This window comes from Palaemon carinicauda, chromosome 28, assembly GCF_036898095.1.
Source record: "Palaemon carinicauda isolate YSFRI2023 chromosome 28, ASM3689809v2, whole genome shotgun sequence".
Classification (NCBI taxonomy): Eukaryota; Metazoa; Arthropoda; class Malacostraca; order Decapoda; family Palaemonidae; genus Palaemon; species Palaemon carinicauda.
Window position 1 is genome coordinate 11,560,628 of NC_090752.1, and position 12,423 is coordinate 11,573,050.

General features: G+C 46.0%; 1 protein-coding gene across 2 annotated transcripts in view; it reads right to left on the reverse strand.

Moving 5' to 3' along the window:
* The window catches only part of Cdc2rk (cyclin-dependent kinase 10), an 87,432-nt gene that overhangs the window by 58,474 nt on the left and 16,535 nt on the right, over positions 1–12,423 (reverse strand). For both annotated transcript variants that reach the window (XM_068351787.1, XM_068351786.1), the window contains one exon: positions 2,226–2,298. In XM_068351787.1, the coding sequence (XP_068207888.1) occupies positions 2,226–2,227 (2 nt within the window). In that variant the 5' untranslated portion in view covers positions 2,228–2,298. The remainder of the gene's footprint in view (positions 1–2,225; positions 2,299–12,423) is intronic.

A 12,423-nucleotide genomic window follows, 5' to 3' on the forward strand; every position in this document is an offset into this window, starting at 1 on the left:
TTGGACAGGTATTACCTTAATTGCGACCTTGCACTGCCAAAGCAAAGCACTCATGTGTTGCTGAAGTAAAGCGATTATAAACTGCAGAAGCAGAGGAAGCACACGCTACCAAGGTAGCGTTTGCATGTCACTCTTTATGCAAATGCTCAGGTTCTCGTAAACCATTGACGGTGAGAGAAGCTCGTCCTCGCACCTCAACAGGTGGATGAGTATGCGACATTGCATAAGACCTTCTCGCTGGACTTGAGTCTATTCAGTCATAAAGGTTTACTTGGCCACAAGTTATGGTTTCCGAATAGCCTAATTCGCATAAACCCTCGTCAGCGACAGAAGCTTGTCCTCGCACCTCTACAGCTGGATGGGTACGCAACATTGCATAAGACTTTCTTGGGTCTACTTGTTCACGAGCCTGGGCTATGTGTGACGAAGCATGCGCACTTGCCAATACTCTAGCGGGAGCTTGACGAGTAGTCTTAAGCACTTCAACCTTAAGAGTTGCTAAAGATATATGCGATACTGTGTGCGTAAACACGCCAGGAATGATGGGTTCTTTCCCTGGGGGTGAGAGGAACCCTTAGTGCGGAACCCAAAGATTACGGCTTGACAAAACTGGATGGGTTTGTTGCGTCCTGCAGATACTGAGTACAGCCTTCATACCAACTCATCGTGTTGTTCTGAAGAGCCACGCTCCAATGGGGTGGAAAGAGGCATGGAGGAATCTTGCACTCATTTCCAAGCACCATGCGAAGGCGACCACTCCGGGGAAGATCTAACTCGCGAACAAGAAAAGCGTACGCCCTAAGCGGGGCACCTTGATGCCCCAAACTCCGCAAACCCTCCATTCCCTGAACGTAATCAGGTTGTGGGAATGCATCGAAATCCGCAAGCTAAGGAGCAAGACCGAGGTCAAGGTCTGGGTTGGCCCCATTTGCCCTTCCAGACTGAGTTCTCTGGGGAGTATTAGTCTGTACCTGCTCTTTAGATGTGCCGAAGGTGACCGAGCAGGTGAGAAGAAAGATCCAGGTAAGGGAACTAGAGACTCTGCCATTGTAATACCTTCAGAGTCTCTGGGAGGATGACCAAGGTTAACCCCGGAGGAAGCAGGAGCGCTTCCTCTGTGGCCCTAACTGGATCAGCTTTAACAGGCCTTCTTTAGAAGGGGACCAAAAATCCCTAAAGAAGGCTAGAGTTGACGCACACTGTCAATGGACAGAAACTCCCCTTCGATGGAGGGCAGTGCATCTTCGCAAGATGAAGCGGCAAAGTCCTCTAGGCCCAAGGATTGTCCGGGGATCAGACGACCATCACTTTTACTCAGACATTCTAGTGGGGAGACCGAACAAGCAGTCAACGTGGAGGGATAGAGATGATGAAGAAGGAAGCTGGAGTTTCTTCCCCTTCGAGGAAGACCCTGAAGAAGAAGAATCCCTTCTGGACTTCTTGTGCCATCGGCCAAATCTCACCCACTGGGAAGATGGCCACTCCCAACACTCTTCAAAAACTGACTCCTACTTACATGTGTGTCCTCTAAAAGCAAGACACAAGGAGTGAGGGTCGGTATCTACCCAGGACAAGTCTACAAAATGATAAAAAAATCCAATTACAGCTGAAAAGAAAAAGAAAAAACAAAGCAAAATAGTCAGTTACTATTTACGGTCGAGAGAGACTATGTATACCCTTAACCGAGCCAAAAGCAAAAGTGACGATATAGCACAGTTGTGTGTGTGAGCGGTGTAGCCAGTTCTATCCCCTAACCACCAAGTGCTAACTAGCGGTGGGTAGTTACTTCGTTTAAAGTCTTATGGCTATTTTCCAGCTTTGCCAAAAGTATATTCCCTATAAAGAGCGAAATCATTTATATAGTGTCGGAACAAGGGCAAATTTTAAAAATTTTACGATTAAGTGCCAATTAAACCGGGCTGCTGGAGAAGAAGATACTGTACATAAACATCAGGGAGGTTCATAGAAATAAATTATACAGAATAGTTACTTGGTAAATAATCCTTTACAGTAAATATGGTCCACTACCATCAGCATTCCCCTTATTACTTTCATGTTTGAATATATCATTTAGCATCACGATCCAATCAAAATTACCAGTACATACTTTCTTCTCTCTATTACAGTATTACCCTCCTTTCAACTTGATTTGCATTTGTATAAAAAGTAACATTTGGTTAACATTAAAAACAAAATGCTTAAAACTGAAGTATGGTTATACTCACATACAACACCGTAGGTTCCTTCACCAATCCGATTTAATTTTTCAAACTCCCCAACAAAACGACAAGTGCCAAACTGATAAAAGAAAGCAAAAGAAGATATAAAAGACAACTGTTTAAATCTACATAATTTCTTGTGATTATTTACAATTATTTACCAGTGTTATAACTCACAATTAGACATTATAGAGTGAAATGGTACCAAAGTATTTATGGACAGGATCAAGAATTTCTTTTGTATTACAGGTGAGACTCATCACTCTACCCATCATACCTCTACAAATGCTGTATATGTGAAATAAATGTAATTTTGAATTTATAATAGTTTTCTAATACTCCCATGTTTAATCAACATCTGAAAATAGATCTTGCTGCAGCAACTTGCTTCTAATTTCATTTACTGTGTAATCTATTTATACAACTATAATACACTCACTAAGCCCGGAATAATAGAAGATATAATTATATATCAGGGAATTAATCAATGTTCATATTAATTAATGACAGAACTGTCTGTGATTTCATTACTTTATTGAACTGGTGGATGTACATAGCATAGTAACATTAATAATCCTCTATGCCTGTCATCAACTAGATATCAAAATGCCATGTTTGTTTTTGGTCCATATCTTGTATTCAAAACGAGTGATCTGTCGGCTCAAACACTCGGGACTCATATGATATCCTTCCTGCAAACACAGAGGGTAGTAACTTGTCTCACCACCAGGTAACACCACTTTTGATTTTTTTCAGGTGTAGGAAAGACCTGTTCCTGCCCTGATCATTGATAGTGGGATAGGTGGGAGGGCATCCCATGTTGATTGTGCAGGTGAGTACTATCTAAAAACTACTGTAATTTGTCTAATACTCAACTGCACAATCAACCTTTGCTGATTCGCCACATTTAGCAGGATGGGGGGCAATGATCAATAATGAATGTTGCTAAGAGGGCTGCATGAAACGTGGCTTACCTTCTTTGACTTCTGACGATAATGTGTGTCGCAGGATAATCATCAGTTCGTTAGTCATTTGTCATGTCAGGGATGAATCCATAGGGAGTTACTGTCCAGGCATCATCTGTGGTAAATCTGTTGATGAAGCTACAGGTGTAGTGGTCCTCTCCCAACTGTCTGGTCATGCTTCAGACACTTATGACATTCTGGGAGAGATCTTGTACTAAAAAATCTAGTCTGCCCTAAAGTGTTATTTTCATTAAAGGGATTTGATTGGTGGTACATGGCGCTCAGCATTCAACAACTGCACAGTCTCCGCCGTTCAAGGTGTCACTTCCATTGAGAGGATTTGAATGTTGGTGCATGTTGAGGGTATCATGTCATTCTGTCTCACTAACCAACTTCAGCATAGAGAAGAGGAAACAGTGTTCACAGTGGTAAAGCAACGACTCTGCCCACAAGCACAACGGGCTCAAAAAAACGATTTTATTATATAAAATTGCTATAGGATGGAAGGCAGTGACATCTTGGTCCAAAACCGTACAGAAGTGGCCATACCCCTAACACTGTGGCCTTCTGATGCTCCCCTTGAGATGATAAGGTGTGCGATATCCCCCAACAACTTCCCAATGACCTGTCTATGAAGGAAGGCCATCGTATTCTTGGACAAGGTCTTGTTTGGGGGTTTAGGTGAGACGAAAAGTGAGTTAGGATATGACTGGATCGTCTCCGTCCTGTCCAGGTAGTAACCAAGATCGCTTACTGAGCTAAGAAGTCTTTTCCTCGTCTCTACACACTGTCTCTATGAGAAAGACATCAGAATGAATTCCCGAGGTATAGGACTGTTGGATGACTCTGTCTTTGCTCGGAGGTCTGCCAATCCTGCTGAAAGTGCCTGCAATTTTCCAACCCTCTTTGCAGTTTCTAAGGCCATTAAGGAAATCGTCTTCATGGATATGCATCTTAGAGCTGCTGTTGTTAGTGGTTTGTAGAGTTCTCTAGTTTAAGCATTAAGAAATACATCTAAGGCGCATGAGAGGGCTGAAATTACCATTCTAGGGACTTGTATCTTAAAAGATCTAATAAGATCTGTGATGATTGGGTCCTTGAACACCTCCCTGAAGGTAAATTTGAAGACTGAAGATAACATAGCTCTGTATACTCTGTTGGCTGAGTAGGGGCTTCTCCTTACAAAGAACATGAGTAGGAAATCTGCGATCTTGGCAACAGTTGAGTCTGAGATCTAGTGTTTGGAGTCTTTGCACCACTTCCTGAATATCTTCTACTGATACTGGTAGTTTAAACAAGTGGAAGATATTCGAATGAGGGTAAGTTGTTGGGCCACCTGTCTGGAGACTCCCCAAACCCTGACAAGTCTGTGGATAGTCTCCATGCAGTCAGATGAAGAGTTTGTGGTATGATGGAAAAAGTGTTTATGAGGTTTGAGGAGGTCCAATCTGACAGGCAACTTCCTTGGAATGTCTACTGACAGCTCAAAGACATCCACAAGCCAGTATTTCTGTGGCCAGAAGGGTGTGACCAGTGTAAGACTACAGTACATCCTGTGGATTAGCTCAGTTTGTGCAGTACTGTATATGCCTTATCAGAGAAAATGGAAGGAGAGAACACCCTTGAAAATGCTGACAGTCTTCAAGCATAACATCTGTTTCCACTGAAACCCAGGTCAATGTGGGGACTGATTTATCACTGTTGCAAGCCACAAATGAACTATGTCGTCCACAACTCTATTCCAAGTTCAACTCGCAGCATCTGCTGTCACATTTGCCTTGTCCAAGATAAACTGTGGCATGAAAGTCATGTTCTCCCCCTCTGCCTAGGCTACAATCTCTTGTGCGAGGTCATCCAATGTTTATGACCTTGTCACTCCTTCCTTCATTGGATAAGAAATAGCTGTTGAGTGGTCAACAAACACTGGAAAGACTCTTGATGAGGAAATAGGTTGAAGTGAGAGAGGGCCAGTTGGATTACCCAGAGCTCCCTCAAGCTGATGGATTCCCAAGTTGTCCACATTCCCGGCACAAACTGGTCCCATATCAAAGCTCTCCGACTGAGAATCAAAAGCATCTGAAAACAACATGATGTCTAGGAGAGGGGTCACCATGGAAGACATTGGTTCAGGTTCACTGTATTGGACTACTGTACCAGATGAGGTTCTGTCTGATTGTCTCTGACCTATGAACTTGAAAAGACTAATCCTCTAGATGGAGCTTGTGTTGCAGGGTTTGAAGTCTCCTCCTTCCTCCGGGAACCAACAGAATTAGAGGTAATAGGATGCCAATGAGTCTCATCCAAAGCATAGCAGGAGGTGGTTTTGTTGCTAAAATGTGTGTGATACATTTCTGCAGTGTCTGGTTACAATCTTGTGTCAGAAAAGCCTTCAAAATCGAAGAGTTGATCTTCATCCCCATATAGATTGAAACTTGACTGGGGCCTTGGACCAACTTCTTTATGTTGATCTGAATGCCCAGTCTGTTGTAAAATCTCATAGCTATACCAATAGTGTGATTGACTTCCTGTTCTCAGCTCAACAGGAAAAGCCAGTGGTCCAAGTACCTCATCCTCCTTATGCACCTCTTGTGAAGGGTTGCTACCACAGGTTCCATGAGATGAGTGAAGACCTGTGGTACTGTCATTGGGCCGAAGCAGAGCTTTTAACTACCCTACCACCTCTTCCCAGCAAAACACAAGATGTCAAGACTGAGGATAGATGGGAATTTGGTGGTATCCATCTTTCAGATAGAGTGATTAGAACCAGTCACTCTCCAGTCACCTTGTCTGACTGCCATAAGGATAGATCTTGTAGGTTACATTTTGAAATGAGTCTTCATTACAAAATGGTCTAGATGAGATATGACTTTTTAACAACAAACACAAGGCTGTAGAAACCAAAGAATTGAAGCAAAGCTGAATCAGTAGCTAATTTTTTTCTCAAATCTTCCAACTCTGCCAGAAGAGCTCCTCCCTTCTCCGACAACTCGTAATATAAGCTGAATGCTACTGTACTGCTGGATAGAGGTGGAGGTTGACTGAGAGGAGTCCTGTACCCCTTCCTCAGGTCTTTAATGACACTAGGTTCACCATCCAGTTCCTCCCAGGCCTATCAGTCATACACGAGGGCTATAGTTCAACAGACAATAACCCATATCAACCAACTTTGATTTCTTCTGACCCCTACTTCTCGATGTCGAGTTGGTAGAGGTTCAGATCATATGAGTCATAAAAGAGTGTGAAGATGAGGTTCTTAGGCTTTAGTAGCCTGTCCTCTGCTTCTTATGTGTTAAAGGATGGTAGGAGGTGTGTCTCTTCTCACCTTCAATCAAAAATTGTCTGGGTGCTAGTTTGGTTTGGTAGGCCTTTGTGCTTGGGTCATTGTCCTTACAAGCAAGGACCGAAGCTTGTCCTCCTATGTTTCTTTAGCTCCAAGGTGGCTCTTCTCCAGAACGAGAGGTTTGCATTTGTGTAGGAACAAAGAGTAGTTAATGACACATGGTGAGCTCGGGCAAGTAGGGGGACCTGTCCACTATCCTGTCAAAGATAAAATTAATGACAGATGGTGAACTCAGACAAGTAGGGGGCCCTGCCCACTCTCCCGTCAAAGATAATATTGAAGTCTTTGACAGGAAAGTGGGTGGGGTTACTTGCCCGTGCTCCATTTTAAATGACCTCATTAATAATTTCAACAGCTGTTCCAGCTTCACTGAAGATATTCCCTATTTTAAATCTTGAAAGGTTTCTTTACATGAAGGAACAAACAGATTTGTAGGCAAGAACTTTATGACAATTACATGTTAAGAAAAACATACTGAAATTAAAGAGACCCATACAAGTCAAGTGGCTCAATGGGACACTGAAGACGTATAACAATAGTGGCTTCCTTGAGAACCAAAGTTTGGTCATACAATAATTTGAGGCAAAACTAAATAATCTAGAGTACATCATATAAAAATTTTATTTTCATTAGTAAAATAAATTTTTGAATATACTTACCCGATAATCATGTAGCTGTCAACTCTGTTGCCGACAGAAATCTACGGTCGGGATACGCCAGCGATCGCTATACAGGTGGGGGTGAACACAACAGCGCCATCTGTGGTCAGGTACTCCAGTACTTCTTGTCAACACCACCTCAATTTTTTCCTCGGTCCACTGGTTCTCTATGGGGAGGAAGGGTGGGTCAATTAAATCATGATTATCGGGTAAGTATATTCAAAAATTTATTTTACTAATGAAAATAACATTTTTCAATATTAATCTTACCCGATAATCATGTAGCTGATTCACACCCAGGGTGGTGGGTGGAGACCAGCATACATGTTAACAAAGAAGCTAAGTATCCCGTATTTTATTTTATTAGTTATTCAAAAATAACATAAAATAAATAAGTACCTGGTAAGGAAGACGACTTGAACCATTACTCTGCCTTTATTAAGTACGTCTTCCTTACTGAGCGTAGCGGTCCTCTTAGGATGCTGAACGACTCTTAGGTGCTGAAGTATAAAGGGCTGCAACCCATACTAAAGGACCTCATCACAACCTTTAACCTCGGCGCTTCTCAAGAAAGAATTGACCACCCGCCAAATCAACAAGGATGTGGAAGGCTTCTTAGCCAACCGTACAACCCATAAAAAGTATTCAAGAGAAAGGTTAAAAAGGTTATGGGATTATGGGAATGTAGTGGCTGAGCCCCCGCCTACTACTGCATTCGTTGCTACGAATGGTCCCAGGGTGTAGCAGTTCTCGTAAAGAGACTGGACATCTTTGAGATAGAATGATGCGAACACTGACTTGCTTCTCCAATAGGTTGCATCCATAACACTCTGCAGAGAACGGTTCTGTTTGAAGGCCACTGAAGTAGCCACAGCTCTCACTTCATGTGTCCTTACCTTCAGCAAAGCAAGGTCTTCTTCCTTCAGATGAGAATGTGCTTCCCTAATCAGGAGCCTGAATAGGTAAGAAACTGAGTTCTTAGACCTTGGAAGAGAAGGCTTCTTGATAGCACACCATAAGGCTTCTGATTGTCCTCGTAAAGGTTATGACCTTTTTAGATAGTACCTAAGAGCTCTAACTGGGCAAAGTACTCTCTCCAGTTCGTCCCCCACCAAGTTGGACAGGCTTGGGATCTCGAACGACTTAGGCCAAGGACGTGAAGGAAGCTCGTTTTAGCAAAAAACCGAGCTGCAAGGAACATGTAGCCGTTTCAGATGTGAAAACTATGTTCCTGCTGAAGGCGTGGATCTCACTTACTCTTTTAGCTGTTGTCAAGCACACGAGGAAAAGAGTTTTTAAATGTGAGGTCCTTAAAAGAGGCTGATTGGAGAGGTTCAAATCTTGATGACATAAGGAACCTTAGGACCACGTCTAGATTCCAGCCTGGAGTGGACAACCGACGTTCCTTTGAGGTCTCAAAAGACCTAAGGAGGTCCTGTAGATCTTTGTTGGTGGAAAGATCCAAGCCTCTGTGGCGGAAAACCGCTGCCAACATACTTCTGTAACCCTTAATCGTAGGAGCTGAAAGGGATCTTACGTTCCTTAGATGTAACAGGAAGTCAGCAATCTGGGTTACAGTGGTACTGGTTGAGGAAACTGCATTGGCCTTGTACCAGCTTCGGAAGACTTCCCCTTTAGACTGAAGACTCTGAGAGTGGATGTCCTCCTTGCTCTGGCAATCGCTCTGGCTGCCTCCTTCGAAAAGCCCCTAGCTCTTGAGAGTCTTTCGAAAGTCTGAAGGCAGTCAGACGAAGAGCGTGGAGGTTTGGGTGTACCTTCTTTACGTGAGGTAGACGTAGAAGGTCCACTCCTAGAGGAAGAGTCCTGGGAATGTCGACCAGCCATTGCAGTACCTCTATGAACCATTCTCTCGCGGGCCAGAGCGGAGCCAACCAACGTCAGCCGTGTCCCTTTGCGAGAGGCGAACTTCTGAAGTAGCCTGTTGACAATCTTGAACGGCGGGAATGCATACAGGTCGAGATGGGACCAATCCAGCAGAAAAGCATCCACGTGAACTGCTGCTGGGTCTGGAATCGGAGAACAATACAACGGGAGCCTCTAGGTTATCGAGGTAGCGAACAGATCTATGGTTGGCTGACCCCACAGGGCCCAAAGTCTGCTGCAAACATTCTTGTGAAGGGTCCACTCTGTGGGGATGACCTGACCCTTCCGGCTAAGGCGATCTGCCATGACATTCATATCGCCCTGAATGAACCTCGTTACCAGTGTGAGCTTTCGATCTTTTGACCAGATGAGGAGGTCCCTTGCGATCTAGAACAACTTCCACGAATGAGTCCCTCCCTGCTTGGAGATGTAAGCCAAGGCTGTGGTGTTGTCAGAGTCCACCTCCACCACCTTGTTAAGCTGGAGGGACTTGAAGTTTATCAAGGCCAGATGAACCGCCAACAGCTCCTTGCAATAGATGTGAAGTGTCCTTAGCTCCTGATTCCATGTTCCCGAGCATTCCTGTCCGTCCAAAGTCGCACCCCTGCCCGTGTCTGATGCGTCAGAGAAGAGACGGCGGTCGGGTTTCTGAACAGCCAAAGGTAGACTTCCTTGAGAAGAAAGCTGTTCTTTCACCACGTGAGAGTAGACCTCCTCTCTTCGGAAACAGGAACTGAGACCGTCTCTAGCGTCATGTCCTTTATCCAGTGAGCCGCTAGATGATACTGAAGGGGGCGGAGGTGGCGTCTCCCTAACTCGATGAACAGGGCCAGCGATGAAAGTGTCCCTGTTAGACTCATCCACTACCTGACTGAGCATCGGTTCCTTCTCAGCATGCTCTGGATGCATTCTAGGGCTTAGTAGATCCATGGGGCCGACGGAAAAGCCCGGAAAGCTCGACTCTGAAGATCCATACCCAGGTAGACAATGGTCTGGGATGGGACGAGCTGGGACTCCTCAAAATTGACCAGGAGGCCCAGTTCCTTGGTCAGATCCATAGTCCATCTGAGAATCTCCAGACAGCGACGACTTGTGGGAGCTCTTAAAAGCTAGTCGTCTGACGGAGCCGGACACAAGATCATGGTACTGCTGCACAGTCTGTGAACTGTCAACCATGGGGAAGCGAGGAAGTACAGCGACAACCCGAAGCTGTCTAGACTGTCTGGGTCGTACAGACAACTCCTTATCGGGTTGCTGAGGTTGCCGCACTGCGTCACAACAAGTCACTTCTGCTGGTTGTTGAACGTCTTCCCAGTGACACACTGACTCCGTAAACAAAAAATCCTCTAACAAGGACTAAGCTTGGACTGCATGTCTTGCAACAAAGCTCAAGGTCTATGGGAGCAGGTGTGGTAACAGACGGGGTTAGCGACTGAAGTGGAACCATTACCCTCCCTGGAAGCATGTTATGCTTAAATAAAAGTCCATAGGAGGCTAAGCAGCTAAAGGCTCCTCTCCAAATGACAGAGTCCTCAAGGGAATATCAGAAGGAGGGAGAATAGCACTTTCTCATCTACAGGAACCATATCCGAGAAAAGCTAAGTTCTCTCAGTGAGGGTTTCACTGGTGCAAAAGCAGCAGACTAGAAGGCAACGTTATGAAACTGCTTGACAGTCTAGTGAGTTGGCAACAACCAAAGATGTGTGACTGAGGAGCATGCGATAAGGTATGCAGAGCATGCTGTATGCAGAGCATGCTGTATGTAGAGCATGCTGTAAGGTAAGCAGAGCATGTTGCATGGCGTGCGGCTTATGCTGCATGGGATGAGGCTCATGCTGCATGGGATGAGGCTCATGCTGCATGGTATGAGGCTCATGCTGCATGGGATGAGGCTCATGCTGCAAGGGATGAGGCTCATGCCGCATGCGTTGAGGAGGATGCCGCATAGTATGAGGCTCCTGCCTCATGGGTTGAGGCGGTTGCCGCATAGCATGAGGCTCCTGCCTCATGGTTTGAGGAGGATGCCGCATAGCATGAGGCTCCTCATAGCATGAGACTCCTGCCTCATGGGTTGAGGAGGATGCCGCATAGCATGAGGCTCCTGCCTCATGGGTTGAGGAGGATGCCGCATAGCATGAGGCTCCTGCCTCATGGGTAGAGGAGGTTGCCGCATAGCATGAGGCTCCTGCCTCATGGGTTGAGGAGGATGCCGCATAGCATGAGGCTCCTCATAGCATGAGGTCCCTGCCTCATGGGTTGAGGAGGATGCCGCATAGCATGAGGCTCCTCATAGCATGAGGCTCCTGCCTCATGGGTTGAGGAGGATGCCGCATAGCATGAGGCTCCTGCCTCATGGTTTGAGGAGGATGCCGCATAGCATGAGGCTCCTCATAGCATGAGGCTCCTGCCTCATGGTTAGAGGAGGTTGCCGCATAGCATGAGTTTCCTGCCTCAAGAGTTGCGTCTGCCTCAAGGGTTGAGGAGGTAGCTGCGCAGAGAGAGGCTCTTGCCTCAAGAGTTGAGGCGGTTGCCGCATAGCATGAGGCTGCTGCCTCAAGGATGGTGGAGGTTGCCGCAACGCATGAGGCTGCTGCCTCAAGGATGGAGGAGGTTGCCGCAATGCATGAGGCTCCTGCCTCATGGTTAGAGGAGGTTTCTGCAAAGCATGAGGCTCCTGCCTCAAGGGTTGAGGAGGTTGCCGCATAGCAAGAGGCTCCTGCCTCAAGGAAAGTGGAGGTTGCTGCATAGCGCTGGTACCTGGCAACTCCCAATGCGGCAGCTCACGCATGGAGGCAGGAGGAGCCTCAACATCATACGTCTGGCAGGGTGGACTGCGCAGAGGTGGAGGAGCGCTCGCAGGAGGAGGTGTGCTAACCTTCTCTGCCTGAAACTCCTGCATCAACACCACAAGCTGAGACTGCATTGTCTGCAGCATAGACCACTAGAGTCTAAGAAAGACAACAACAAACGGAGCTACTGTCCGTTGAGACTGAGGGTCTAAAACAGCTGGTGCGGCAACAGACGGAGTTACTGCCTGTTGCGGTACCACCTTGCCTCTCTGGGAGGTGTGCAGTTGTCGTACTGCAGCAAGTCCGAACTGACCCAGTGCTAATGGCTCCACCTAGGAGTTGGACTTGCGCGGAAGGGACCGACTTGCACTTAAAAGCTGCAAGATTTGGTCCATGGTTTCTGCGAGAAACCTCTTCCGCAGACGAGGAATAAATGGGCTCTCTCGTCTTTGTGTGGGTGGGGTGATCACGTCGGCTACGTGAGTTGGTTACACCCGAAACCACGGAGGGAAACGTCTGTTCGTCGATCAAGGCCTGATGAACCCATAAGTCCTTCGACGTTACTTC